The sequence below is a fragment of the Haliotis rufescens genome, unplaced genomic scaffold (genome assembly GCF_023055435.1).
Source record: "Haliotis rufescens isolate VD_foot unplaced genomic scaffold, xgHalRufe1.0.p SCAF_24, whole genome shotgun sequence".
In the NCBI taxonomy this organism is placed as follows: Eukaryota; Metazoa; Mollusca; class Gastropoda; order Lepetellida; family Haliotidae; genus Haliotis; species Haliotis rufescens.
The window spans coordinates 6,705,047-6,720,366 of record NW_025963935.1 but is presented as its reverse complement, the minus strand read 5'-3'; the positions used below and the strand labels follow the sequence as shown (position 1 = coordinate 6,720,366).

The following is a 15,320-nucleotide window of genomic DNA, read 5'->3' as shown; positions in this document are numbered from 1 at the left end:
TTGTGCAAGGAAGTGTCACTGGACAGTACTATCGGGACATACTGACACCCTTTGTTTAATCTGTTTGCAGAGGAGTGGGACAGACTCTCTCAAATCGCCACTGGCACGAATAAATACAGAGGCGTTCTTTCTGATCATTTAGGTCCTTTAATCTTGAACTCAGAGAGAACAAAACGAAGAAATGCACATCCAAACTATCGTAGTATCGACTGGATCCGTGTCTTGATCTACAGTGACAGTCTACAGCAATATATGCATTTACCTTAGTATCTATTGGACACATCTTTACAATCATCTTTCAATGATCGGCCATCAGTGATGAATAACGCTAATTACAGTCACAGGTTCATGAACAACGTCGGAAATCTCTCCCGTTACGTTTGTCGTGTCGGCCATTATGACGTCACATCCTTTGTTATGACGCGCCGTCGTTGTGACTGACTCACTTACTGAGGTAGTTCTTAACAGACCATTCTTATTTAATGAGGATATTATTTGAATACATTTGATGTGAAGAAACTACAAAAGTTTTTCCCGTAGAGCATGTTGAGCATACATACGCTCATGTCACCTCTCGTTTTGAGGAACTATTTTATTCCGCGGTACAGATGGTTGTTGTATGGCTGTCAGTATAAACATGGGGTCACACGTACCAACTATAATTTGTATACATATTGATCTACACCACTTGAGTTAAACAATAGTTAGTGTTATAAAAAAAACATAAGAATTGACTTTCACTTTGTGTGAGTTTATTGGAGTATGAACCTTCATAGTAGTGTTTGTGTGTTTGTTGTTTAACGCCGCACTTAGCAACATTCCAGCTATAGGACGGCGGTCTGTAAATAATTGAGTCGGAACCAAACAATCTACTGATTGACATCATGAGCATCGAGCCATACAATTAGGATACGATGACATGTATCAACAAAGTCAGCGAGCCTGACCACCCGATCCCGTTGGTTGCCTCTTACGACAAGCATAGTCGCCTTTTACGGCAAGCATGAGTTGCTGAAGACCTATTCTACCCCGGATCTTCACAGGTCTCGAACCTTCATAGTGTTAGGGCCAAGGTCCGACGTTCATACAGTTTGGCCCTCACTCTATGAAGGTTTATACTCCAATGAACTCACAAAGTGAAGGTCAATTCTTTAATATAGAGATGCAAGAAAGATTGGTATCACATACTATTTTTTTGACACACAGATGAGTATCATAATATTGGATGTATATCAGTTTTTTTATTCGTATTCTTTGTGTTTGTGTCCTGTGTAATGTGCATACGCTGTGGACATACATGACAAACACACCTTTCTCAGTACGTTCATGCGTGTCTGTTTACAGAAGGGTGTCTGTTTACAGTAGAGTGTCTGTTTACAGTAGCGTATGTTTGTAAACGCTTCAGTCAACGCTTCAGGTGGACTTGTCCACAGAACAAGTCGGGCGTTCGATGAGTATTGAGTGGAATCGATCCGTGTTCGATGTCGGTGAACGTGATCAGTAAGGCAGTGAACACAACGTGAAGACGTGAAGTTCAGTTCAATTTCCAATCAGACGTCTACAGCTCAGCAGAGAAAACCTTGAACCTCTCCGCTATCCCATTTATCCGGATCAACTGATCTGTATCTGTGAACAAGACGAAACGCAATCTTTTCAGAAAGAGCCAATCGTGTATGCATACAGTCAACAAAAAAGGGTGTCATCGACTGATACATAATGGCTTTCAGATCTAAATACATCACGTGACACTAATACATGACACAAAATGACAAGATTAGTTCCATTGCTGTTTAAGTAATTAATACAAGCTTGTAACGTACAGGCAGAGAAGGACTGTAGTTAATTCCCTCTTCCCTAAACGACCCATGTCGACCAGTCCTTGTTTCATCCTCTTAATGCGGAGCGCAAGGAATTGGAGGTTTGATGTGGCCGGGAATGGAATCACAGTATTGTCCGCTCTCTGGGCAGATGCTCTGTTAACTAGACCACAGATGCCGTCCATTATGAAACAGACTTTTTACTTAAACGAAAGTTTCTATACTAGTTCCTATATTCTTCTAGTATGTATATATACCCGTGAAGATCCGGGTTGGAAAAGGTTTCCAACGGTCCCTGATTGTTGTAAGAGGCGACTGACGGTGGCCAGACTCGCTGACTTGGTTCATGCAGGTCATCGTATCCCAAAGTGAGGTGACGTGAAATGGGCTTTAACGTCGCGTCCAAGATTATTGCACTAATATAGTGACGTGCATGCAAGTGCGTGTGGCTGCTTGTACAAGTCCGGACTGATACCGACTTGTGCTAGTGCTAGCTTACTGTGATACCATGCCGCAGTTTAACATGAATACCCTACTCAGACACAGTATACTGATTTCGAGCCGACTGGTCCTTGTTTTAGCCCCTTAATGCCGACAGACAGGGTAACAACAAGTACCATCGTTTAACGTCTCTTGGTATGACGCAGACGGGGATCCACGGAGGCGGTCTCGTATCCCAATTGCCTATGGCGATGCTCATGATAATGGCATTTATTGCCGCAACTCTAAATCTGCCCAGTGAGTGTCGGCCGCGTCTTTAGACCAATGAGGACGAAAACAACTTGTATGTCTCGTCGTTACTACTTAATTACTACTTACTCAGCTATATACTTGTTAGTATTACATAGAATCCAGAGCAGACAATCCTGAGATTAATATTTTGAACAGAGATCCACACCGTCAGGGTACGATGACACGCCTTCAACCAAGTCACAGATTCATTTGGTCGGCTCTTTCAACCAGCCAGTATTGCTGGGGCCCTATTCTAACCTGGAACCCCCACGTGGGTCATCCATACAAACACTGACCTAGAGAGGGCAGCAGAACCCAATCGGGCCGACGTTTCTACAGAAGGTGGAAGGCAGGCACTTGTTATCACAGCTTATTGGGTAGTACCGGGGCAGGTTGAGTCGCTCTGCGACGGTCTTACAATCCATCTCCTTCGCTGCTCTGAGTCCCCACAGGAAGTCCAGAAGGACCATGAACCTCGAGGGTCTGCTGGGGATTCGGGAGAAGAAGGGCGGACCACTGAAGCTGCTCCGTCTACCCAGGAGGACAGGAGGACGAGAGGGAAGGTTGGGACCTGTGGGGTAGTACGCGGCTGTAGGCCGTGCTTGGACCTGATTGGCTGGGGAGTTGAGCAGCTGCCAGTTGATTGGGAGTACCATGTTCCCCTTCAGGGGTGGTATTTGGTTTGGGGTTGTCGGGGTATTTTGTCCCTGTAAGGGCGATCCAGCTGATTGGGGGTACCCGCGCCAATATTGTGGAGGGATGATATACGGAGGTCCAGGGTAGGGCTGATATTGGCTTGGAGGGGGTAATAACGGTGCTGCCCCGGGGGGTAGAAAAGAAGCAGAACCGGGCGGTAGTATTTGTAACGGTTGACCTAAAGATAGGACTGGGTTGGGAGGGGCAGCCCCGGGGTGTAGGTAATGAATGTTTGCCTTTAGGGGAAAGCCTGCAGCAGGGTTTGGTGTGTAGAGGGGTGCGCCGCCTGGGAGCAGATACGGAACCAGTGCCCCTGGAGGAGGCTGGTGCGGTGGTTGTTGACGTGGATGGGGTGCGCCGATACCTGCAGATAGGCGTGCGTTGAATGGAGCGGTAATAACTGGAGCTAGATGGGCATTGACTGACGCGGCACCGTGAGGGAGGGTGGCAGGGTTGGAGTGGGCGAGAGGGAGGAGGGAGCTACTCGGGGCGCCGAGAGCAGGAAGGAGGGACCCGCCCTGGGGAGGAGGGGGAGCTACCCTCTGCGGCTTAGGAGGGGGGTATGGGTCCGGTTGGGGGAGGTAGTCTGGACGCGGAGGGACATCTCCCGTGCCGGGGGATAGGAGACTCACTGCACCTGAAATGGCAGATGACACAGACGCTTCATCCATCAGGCTCCCTGGGATGCAACAACTTTATTTACAGTGTTGAAAACAATATTAATATTTTCAGAGTTATCAAATGATTGGACCTCAAGCTACATGACACGTTTTGTTGTAGTAGCTGATAGTGTATTTTCAGTTCCATATATGACAGAAATTACAAAGCATTTGAGTACTTGAAATTATCAACTATTATCAAAGATAAATGTAAGGACATATAAGGGCATCAATAATTGAAAAGTAATACTAATTAGAATGACATTGGCCATGAAAGGTTATAATAATTATAAAACATAGTTACTGTGACACTGACCCTGAAATGCAATAATACCAACTGTGCCATTGGCTATGAAAAGTAATAATTATACCTGTGACATTAGCCATGAAAAGTAATAATAGTTACTGTGATATTGGCCATGAAAAATGATAATAATTACTATGATATTGGCCACGGAGAGTAATAAGAGTTACTGTGATACTAAAATATACTAATATTTGCCAAGGAAACGTAATAATAATTACTATGATATTGGCCAAGGAAAGGTAATAATAATTACTATGATATTGGCCAAGGAAACGTAATAATAATTACTGTGATATTGGCCATTAAAAGTAATAATAATTACTATGATATTAGCCAAGGAAACGTAATAATAATTACTGTGCTATTGGCAAAGGAAAAGTAAAAATAATTACTGTGATATTAGCCATGAAAAGTCATAATAATTACTGTGATATTGGCCATGAAAAGTAATAATAGTTACTGTGATATTGGCCATGAAAAGTAATAATAGTTACTGTGATATTGGCAAAGGAAAAGTAAAAATAATTACTATGATATTAGCCATGAAAAGTAATAATAGTTACTGTGATATTGGCCATGAAAAGTAATAATAGTTTCTGTGATATTGGCAAAGGAAAAGTAATAATAATTACTATGATATTGGCCATGGAAAGTAATAATAATTACTGTCCTATTGGCCAAGGAAAAGTAAAAATAATTACTAGGATATTGGCCATGGAAAAGTAATAATAATTACTATGATATTGGCCATGGAAAGTAATAATAGTTACTGTGATATTGGCCATGGAAATTATAATAATTACTGTGATATTGGCAAAGGAAAAGTAATAATAATTACTGTGATATTAGCCATGAAAAGTAATAATAATTACAGTGCTATTGGCCAAGGAAAAGTAAAAATAATTACTGTGATATTAGCCATGGAAAGTAATAATAATTACTGTGATATTGGCCATGAAAAGTAATAATAATTACTGTGCTATTGGCCAAGGAAAAGTAAAAATAATTACTGTGATATTAGCCATGGAAAGTAATGAAAATTACTGTGATATTGGCCATGGAAAGTAATAATAGTTACTGTGATACTAAAATACAAAATATGGATGACATAACTTGAAACGGAAATATTTAAAGGTTCTTCAACTCCACATTCGACGAGGAGAGGCATCGAAAGGGTATTATTTAATTACATAAATTCAATGCTATTTAAAGAGGAAGTGGAATAAGCGTCGATACCATTTTCGAAATAAAGAAACTGTATCATGTGTTACGAGGCAGGACCATGATTGATTGATTCTTAAATGCCATACTCACCAACAATCCAACCATATGTTCACCTGATCCCTTAAGTGAGAAGTAGCTTTATTTCAAATTAAAATCGTAGGCTCAATATAGTGCAAACGTAGTGCAAAACTATGTAAAAAGCTGGTATTAACGTTTCAAACTGGCATGTGAAAATCACTTTGAGTCTACCAAAAAAAAACTTTTGTCCGTCATATTAGTCATTTTACCATACTCAAATATATTATTAAACATAAGATAAAGGTCATCCATTTAAACATATCCGATACCGTTCATGGTAACAACATTAACGAATACCTTCCCTTATATTTTACACCTCGTCCATTATAAAAGCAAAACTCCATGTACAAATTGTTTTAAGTCGATGAAAAGTGAAAGGACTGTTAACGTACTTTTGTAACATGGCGGTTGTATTAAATCAACAACGTTCATTAGAATTGTCATATTTCATACCAATGTTAAGCAGCAAACATAGTTAACATTTTTCCGTATAAAATAATTTTCAGGCAAGTGAAATACATTATATGCATCAATACCGGCAGTGGGATTGGCTGACTCCGATAGATCCAACAATAGTCGTCATGAAAACATCATTTTACATATACCGGCTCGCAATTCGGTTTGTCCCGGAATAGCACGAGTCGGTCACGAATGATCTCATCAAAGCCAACATACGTACACTCATATACTACTTTCCGGTAACCTACCTGTAAATATGGTCAGTAAAATGACAACAACCCTCAGTCGAACCATGTTTGCAGTCTCCGTCGGCAAGGCATCTGCAGTAAGATACTTTTTGGGAGGAGACAGACTTATATAACCCGGGTTAAGGGTGGAGACATTCCTGTCAAGTGCGACACCACTACCCCTTGAATGATGAATACCACTCCGCCCCTCTTGTGACGCGATCATTTTTAGGTTCTGTAGCCGTCATGCATAAAGTAATCAGTTTGCAGGGAAGCATTACCTCAGGTTGTTTTTGATGCACCCCTGTGAACTGACGTGAGGTAGGGGAACGGTGAAATGTTGTCACGAAATAGACGGCTTTTTATGAGCGTGTGCATCATCACGCGTGTGTTGTTTTCAAGACTTGTTGTCTGGACAAATTAATTATGGAAAAAACACATCCCAGAAATAACTTGTTTACACGTTTATGATTATCCTTAAAAAATCTTAATAAATCTGTCATAAAATTGGGCTTCGTGCACATATATGTCGCCTTGACAAAAACAGGTTGTCCTTCTAAAATTTTACTTGTAATATGCACATCTGCGTTTAAATGCAGGTCGTATGCCAAAATAACAATAACTTGTACTCAATAGTAGAATAGGTCTTCGGCAACCCATGCTTGCCATTAAAGGCAACTTTGCTTTTGGTAAGAGGCGACTAACGGGATCGGGTGGTCAGGCTCGGTTGATGCATGTCATCGTGTCCCAATTGGTAGATCGATGCTCATGATGTCAATCACTTGATTGTCTGGTCCAGACTCGATTATTTACAGACCGCTGTCATATAGCTGGAATATTGCTGAGTGAGGCGTTAAACAACAAACAAACAATCCAAAAAATAATTGTCCACTGGGCATGTTGGACGTCTTGAAGAAAATGAGTTGTGAAATATACATAAATTTGAATGACTTTTGCTTTCAGAGAAAACAGTTGCTTGTTTTGAAACAGCTTGGATCATTGTGTATTTAAAATGTACTTACGAAAAATGCCGGCGTATGCCAAATGTCCTCGTGTCCATTCATTCATCAAGCGTCCACATTTCATGTCATCATAATTACTTGTCCAACATTCATCTGTCATCACTAAATTATAATATTTTCAGAAAATGTTGTTCAGGGTTATTTTTATTACACAATAAATGTCCGTCAAGGATACCACGTGACAACTGTATATGACATCACGTGTCAGATGTGTGAGTGACCCAGATATCCGGGCGTGTAACACTACACAATGACCAGGCTGTGCACAGCAAAACATAATAATTAACATGCGACCTGCAGCTATACACGTTGTCTGTATTCGTGTGATGCACAATTCATGTCCTGGAGGTCATAAATTATTACTTTGCCTGCGGAGGCACCGCTAGCTAAGTCGTTGATGGCGCCACATTTCACTGTGCAGAGTTGCGTCCCTTAGTCGGACCAGAATCCACTAATCATACATTGAGTATAAGAGTGTTGTCCTATGACGTTCCATGAGGATAATATTTCCAAAAACATGTTTTTCTAAAAAAATATCACAAAGAAACTACTTGATATTGAAAATGGCAAATGAAAAAAGCAACACGCGACCAACAAACATATAATGTATATTTGATTATTACATGTAAAGGGGGGTATTTAGGTTACGTTTCAGCTCTTTAGAATTAGGGGGGGTCAAAACTTTATATTGAAAATGGCAAATGAAAAAAGCAACACGCGACCAACAAACATAGAATGTATATTTGATTATTACATGTAAAGGGGGGTATTTAGGTTACGTTTCAGCTCTTTAGAATTAGGGGGGGTCAAAACTTTATATTGAAAATGGCAAAAGAAAAAAGCAACACGCGACCAACAAACATATAATGTATATTTGATTATAACATGTAAAGGGGGGTATTTAGGTTACGGTTCCCCCCCCCCCCCCCCCCCCCCCCTAGAATTAGGGGGGGTCAAAACAAATACCATAATTAACAAATTATCGTGATGTCAAACACAATCGTCACGTGGTTTCTTTGACGGATATTTATTGTATAATAATAATAATGTGTGAGTTGGGTTTAACGCCGCTTTTAACAGTATTCGAGTTATATCGCGGCGTGTCAGCTTAATGTGGGAGGAAAGCCCGAAGTGATGCAGGTTTCAGACGTTTACCACTTCGTTGAAACCCACGAGCACGGGTATGGTGCTGACAAACCTTGAAACATCATCGGAGCGAACCGGGATTCGAACCCACAATCATAGATTTCTGGCGTGCCCAAGGAACGCAACTCTGCACAGCGAATCGCGGCGCCTTAGACGACTGGGCCACCCGTGCCCCCAGATTATTATGACTGATCATGAGACATGATAAACCGGGGGGAAGACGAAATTATACGTCTCAGCTGATTTTATTAGATATTTAAATTGGGAAATTAACTGCACTGGCCCTTCATTTCAAACACGTGTGGCTGCAAATGTAGCTCTAACCCAGCCTTTCTTGAACCCATTTCTTTTTACACAAAATTACCAAGTCACAATTTGCTTTTTACAAATTGTTGCAAAAATGAGACATCAAATTTAACAGTTACAATTAATTACATAAAAACAAACTCGGTATACTTTCATATGCCAGGTTATTTCAAAACTGTTTCTAAACATCAATCGGATCAAACAGGTAAATATCCAACAGGCACAATGGGTAAACATCAGTCGGGTCAAACGGGTAAACATCAATCTGATCAAACGGGTAAATATCCATAAGGCACAATGGGTAAACATCAGTCGGGTCAAATGGATGAGCATAAATCGGATCAAACGGGTAAATATCCAACAGGCACAATGGGTAAACATCAGTCGGGTCAAACGGGTAAACATCAATCTGATCAAACGGGTTTATATCCAACAGGCAAAATGGGTGAACATCAGTCGGGTCAAACGGGTAAACATCAATCGGATCAAACGGGTAAATGTCCAACAAGCAAAATGTGTAAAAACATCAGTCGGGTCAAACGGGTAAACATCAATCTGATCAAACGGATAAATATCCAACTGTCAGGTAAACATCAATCGGATCAAACGGATAAATATCCAACTGTTGGATATTTATCCGTTTGATCCGATTGATGTTTACCCGTTTGACCGACTGATGTTCACCCATTTTGACTGTAGTCGCTTACATGTGCAATAACATCTGAGTTAAGTAAGAGACCAGTTCAAAAGCTCGATATCAGATAAAATACTTAAGTTTTGAGACATAATTCCCGTCCACCGAGAATAAAAGTGAAATTATTTTTGGATTATGTTCAACATGTGGTTTAACGACTTCAAACTGCAGGACTCCATTGGTTATTTAATGTTCAAAGATCGCAACACTCGAAAGTGCTTGTACTCAATTTTGGTAGTTTGTTTGTTGTTTAACGCCGCACTCAGCAATATTCAAGCTATATGACGGCAGTCTGTAAATAATCGAGTCTCGACCAGACAGTCCAGTGTTTGACATCATGAGCATCGATCCACGCAATTGGGACACGATGATATACATCAAGTCAGCGAGCCTGACCACCCGATCCCGTTAGTCGCCTCTTACCACAAGCATAGTCGCCTCTTACGGCAAGCATGTGAGAATAAAGACCTATTCTACCCCGGATCTACACCAGTCGCTTGGGCACAAGTTATTGTTATTTTGGCATACGACCTGCATTTAAACGCAGATGTACATAATACAAGTATAACTCAGAAGTACAACGTGTTTTTGCCATGGCAACATATATGTGCACGGAGCCTAATTTTATTACAGATTTGTTAAGATTTTTTAAGGATAATCATAAACGTGTAAACAAGCGGCTTAAAATTGGTATGAAATATGACAATTCTAATGAACGTGGTTGATTTAATACAGCCGCCATGTTAACAGTGCTTTCATGTTTCAACGACTTAAAACCGTTTGTATATGGAGTTTTGCTTTTGTAAAGGACGAGGTGTAAAATATAAGGGAAAGTTTTTACGATGAACGGTATCAATCATTAAATGGATGACCTTTATCTTAAATGTTTAATAATATGATAAAGTATGGAAAAATGACTAATATTATGGACAAAAGGGTTAATCTTCACACTGGTAGACTCAAACTGATTTTCACATGCCAGTTTAAAACGCTAAAACCATTTTTTACATAATTTTGCACTACATTGAGCCTACGATTTTAATTTGAAAAAAAGCTACTTCTCACTTAAGGGATCAGGGGATCCTATGGCTGGATTGTTGGTGAGTGTGGCATTTAAGAACAAGCAATCAATCAATCATGTCCAGTCTGGTAACACATGATACAGTTTCTTAATTTCGAAAATGGTGTTGACGCTTATTCCACTTCCTCTATAAATAGCATTGTACCAATTTACTTTTTGAAGACTCTCCTCGTCGAATGTGGAGTCGAAGAACTTTTAAATTTCCGTTTCAAGTTATGTCTTGCATGTTTTGTATTTTAGTATCGCAGTAACTATTATTACTTTCCATGGCCAATATCTTAGTAATAATTACTACTTTCAATGGCCAATATCACAGAAATTATTGCTACTTTTCCTTGGCCAATATCCTAGTAATTATTGCTACTTTTCCTTGACATACATCACAGTAATTATTGTTACTTTTCCTTGGCCAATATCCTAGTAATTATTATTACTTTTCCTTGGCCAATATCACGGTAATTATTATTACCTTTCCATGGCCAATATCACAGTAATTATTATTACTTTTCCTAGGCTAATATCCTAGTAATTATTGCTACTTTTCCTTGGCCAATATCCTAGTAATTATTACTACTTTTCCTTGGCCAATATCCTAGTAATTATTGCTACTTTTCCTTGGCCAATATCACAGTAATTATTATTACTTTTCCTTGGCCAATATCCCAGTAATTATTATTACTTTTCCTTGGCCATTTCACGGTAATTATTATTACGTTTCCTTGGTAAATCACAAGGGAAAACTCCAATATATGCAAAAAAAATTGTTTGATAGGCATTACTTAGAAGTTGGCGGATGACAAGATAGACACAATTTTATGGATAACAACTTCTTTAATACTGTAAAAAGCGACGTTTCGGTATAGATCCTTATACCGTTGTCAAGATAGACTGAATGGGGGACATAGTGCAGAATATATATAGCAAGTGGAGGATTATCTCACTCATGTATGCCCTTGTTGTTACTGTTAATCCTCTACTGTTAATCCTCCACTTGCTATATATATTGTCCCTATGTCCCTCATTCAGTCTTGCTTGACAACGGTATAAGGATCTATACCGAAACGTCGCTTTTTACAGTATTAAAGAAGTTGTTATCCAAAAAATTGTGTCTATCTTGTCATATGCAAAATATACAATTTGTATATATGGTATATCCAAAAATATACAATTTTGTATATATGGTATATCCAAAAATATACAATTTGGTATATATGGATAGATTTTACCACTGCTTCAGTCAGTTTCTTCTTACTGGGTTCTCACAATATGTGGTTAATATTGAAATGCATGTGATAAATATACTTTAAAACAATGTTCATTATGACAACTATATTTGGAGTGTTATGAAATAATTGGCATTTATTCATGTTGACAGCATTTTACATAATAAAGAAATAGAAGATTTCAGCAGACTTTTGTAACAGTTAGATATCTAATACGTCCGCCTACTGTTTACAAATAAGATTATCTATACATACAAGTAGTTCAGAGTAGTTTTAAACAGTGACGGTAAAATAAATTTATCGTGAATAGCGGCAAATATGAATATATACAATTTAATATATATGTTACTGTTATGTCATGGTATGTTGATTTTGAATTTAAAATATTGCTTGATATTGTTTGCCAAACAGTTGTATGCACTGTCCATCGTGATACTTCTACTTAAGTGTATAAAAAAGGATGTTTGTTACATGCGTTCATTGTAAACAAGGATTAGTGTGACAGGATAACTAAGTTTGTCATCTTGTATAATAGTTTATCATTTATAGAAGAATTGTGTCTTGAACGCAGCATGGCCACATATTTACACTATTCTTTCATGTCATGAGAAAATATATTTCTATATTTCTCGATTTTACACTTTTCCCTTTCCTCTGGACATATAATTATTATTCATTTGTTGTTGCTACTTTTTAATGATAAGGATGGTGTAAAAGAGTGGATAAATAGAATTTAAAGTCATTAGGAGAAGCTCTAGGAAATCTTGCAGGGAAAGCTGCATCTGCACTTCATGGTATATTAAGAAGTATTGTATCCTGGCTCTAGACTTTATTCGCTGAGACTGCTACTTAGCTTAGTCAAAACTATGTATCCAAATCATGAATAAACCTGCCGCAATTCCACCAAAAGTGTTGTTTTCTGATCGATATGTTGTTGATTTTGAGTAACAATATGTGGTGTTTGTTCAATTACTGAACGTGGTTGAGATGTTACTTCTGTGTTTGGCTGAATTACAGCAGATGGCTGTGGTTTGACTAGTCCTGTCTCACCCGTGCTTGGGTGAGTTATTAAGACAGTGTTCATATCTGAATTGATATCTAGTGTTTGTTTATCAGAAGTAATTACAATTTATTATCATAACCTACCACTTGAACAATCTTAAGTTCCATGTTACTTGGTGCTATATACAGACCTGTCCCAAAAACATAGTCTACTTTACCACCAGCATACTGTAGAGCATCTTGATATGGGTTGTTGGCCGAAGGTGGATCAACAGGTGACGAAATAGCACCCTCTACGTTTCAGCAAACTGCTTTTGTGCAACAAATGCTGCGAATCCACCAATGATGTGTGTACGTGTTTGCGCCTGAGCCCCAACAACAGCCCATACATCAGTTCTGACTGAGTCATTAAGTCTTTCAATACCGGGGTGAGTAATAACTTCTGATTTATCTAAAATGAATTCCAAGCATTTTCAGCATCTTGTGGTTGCTCAACCTGTTGAACAGCGAATACAACTCCACCCTCAAAGTTCATATGATCATCTCTCCACTCGTTACTCGAGAGAGCAATGTCCTATCGAAGCCAACCACCTTTCAATAAACTATTGCTAACTTCTTGAACAGAGCGTGTGCCACTGTATGGGATACCAAGACCATGATTAACTCCATGCAGACGCCAATCTAAATGTGTTGAAATAGCAATTTCACCATACATATGTTCATATGCCCACTGATTGTATTGATTATATGATGGATTCCATCCTGTGGTAATGGTTGACTTATATCTGCAACGATACGTCTAATCTGAGTATAATATAAGGATTTTTAAAACAATTCAACATATTGTTGATGTGAAACTCGTCAAAAGTGTTCAAAAGTCCCAATGGTCATGGATACTCGTTATGTGTTTTATGTCATGTTCATGTCGTCATTTATGTCAATTAGGCAGGCACATTCTTGGTATTAATAATCGTGTATATGTTCAAACAATTTTTGTTTTCACATTGTCAATTCAATTTGAAGGAACATTATCACGGCCCCAAACGTGAACGTTCACTTCTGCCTCAAGTCTGTAGACACATTCTGGTTCCACTAGACGGTTACTGTAAAATAACTTGGTTTATCAGGGTTGTGTTATGTACTCCAAGTTGTGGGGAAAACTGATGAAACATATGCCTGACATAATGAAAGCTTGCTGATCCTTTGTTTCTCGTTGTACTAATGACTATGTTTCACTGATTGTGGCCAAATGATAACAGCAGCCTCTGTCCCGCTCAGGGACAAACATCAACACATGGAGGTCAGGAAGTTATGTAACCGTCAAGGCAATGAGAGACATGTGGTTGGAGGAATAGCCTTGATGTGGACCTACTGACCTCATGATCAGTTTGACCAGAATAATTGGAGCGCCATTTTATCTCATTTTGCTGTTAACATTCTGTTTAAATATGTTTGTCCTATGAAGTAAGACGACTACGTCACTATAATTTACAAGCTACGGGTAATCGGGCCACAATAGATAGATCTCATGTGTTAACAATGAAGACCATACACAAGGAGACAGTCCTTGGTTAAAGAATAACACCCGCTGCAAAGACCTTGACGTGCAACTTGTGTGCAGATGTTTCTACCACTACATATTCGTGTAACACGCATTTAAGAAACAAAATCATATCTGGAAGATTATTTCGGTATGAACTGCATGTCACCATGATACATGTCAACTTATGAAAAATCGTCGAGTAATATGTGTGCATAAAGTTAAACTGAAGCAATTTGAAATAATACCACATATATTGTTTAGGTTTTAAGTCTATGTTGTAGTTATGAATGTAGGACACTGAAATATAAATGATCAGTCAGGCGTTGTGAAGGGTAAAATAATTTTGAACAAGAGGTATTTTACTGGATTTTGTTTCCAAGATAATTAATATACATCACAAATATTGTCATAAGGACAAAAAAAACATTTTAGCCAAATATAGGAAGAGTAATCCATGTCAGCATCTGTGCTATCGGTGTTTATGTAAGTTGTTACAGTGGATTTGTACCACAGCATGAACTCAACAGATCATTATTATATCCTAGTGTTTTTTTAGAGTTATTCAATCTCGTGTTCCTTTTTAAAACTTACAAGGTTCTTGTAAACTCACACACACAAACAAACACACATACGCGCGCGCACATACACACACAAAATTTGAACATACCACAGCAACATTGGCAGAGCCGATTGCAATTTTAACTATATCCATATATTAAGTGAGGACAGGTCGTTCACCCGAGATTCCCATAGACGACTACAATCACATTGCAGAGAAGTGTTAGTTTGCTAAAGTTTGATATAATTCCTTTTATATTGATGCATATTCGTATCAGATAGACATGTATTTTATCCGTAGAAAGGCGGTCAAGCCTACCGTACAATTCACAATTACAATTAATTTATAAACTACCTCCGAACAAAGTGAAATGTTTCATCCTTTATCCTTTCAAAATTGAGGAGCCCCCATGACGTAAATATTTTAAAAAATAGTTCTCTTGTCTCTGTCCAACAATGACATTGTCTTATTTATCATTACTTAAATTGAGACAATGTTATCACAAGGCCCATCTGCTTACTGGGATAGATTACAGCCTCGGATGA

At 38.8% G+C, this 15,320-nt stretch overlaps 1 protein-coding gene across 1 annotated transcript; it reads right to left on the bottom strand.

Annotated features, from left to right (window-relative positions):
* Positions 1-1,221: 1,221 nt before the first annotated feature.
* On the bottom strand, positions 1,222-6,440 carry LOC124113546 (vegetative cell wall protein gp1-like). The gene is made up of 3 exons (XM_046473940.2): positions 6,221-6,440; positions 2,846-3,882; positions 1,222-1,626 (listed from the first exon to the last, which is right to left on the bottom strand). Exons 1-2 carry the CDS (start codon positions 6,423-6,425, stop codon positions 2,846-2,848), a joined length of 1,242 nt encoding a protein of 413 aa, XP_046329896.2. The 5' UTR covers positions 6,426-6,440; the 3' UTR covers positions 1,222-1,626.
* Positions 6,441-15,320: the final 8,880 nt, after the last annotated feature.

What these genes read in the sequence shown, in the direction of transcription:
- LOC124113546 (XM_046473940.2), bottom strand. Translation starts at nt 6,425, where the DNA reads ATGATCGCGTCACAAGAGGGGCGGAGTGGTATTCATCATTCAAGGGGT. An exon ending in TTTACTGACCATATTTACAG is followed by an intron (nt 3,883 to 6,220) that starts GTAGGTTACCGG and finishes CTGCCATTTCAG; the next exon opens with GTGCAGTGAGTCTCCTATCC.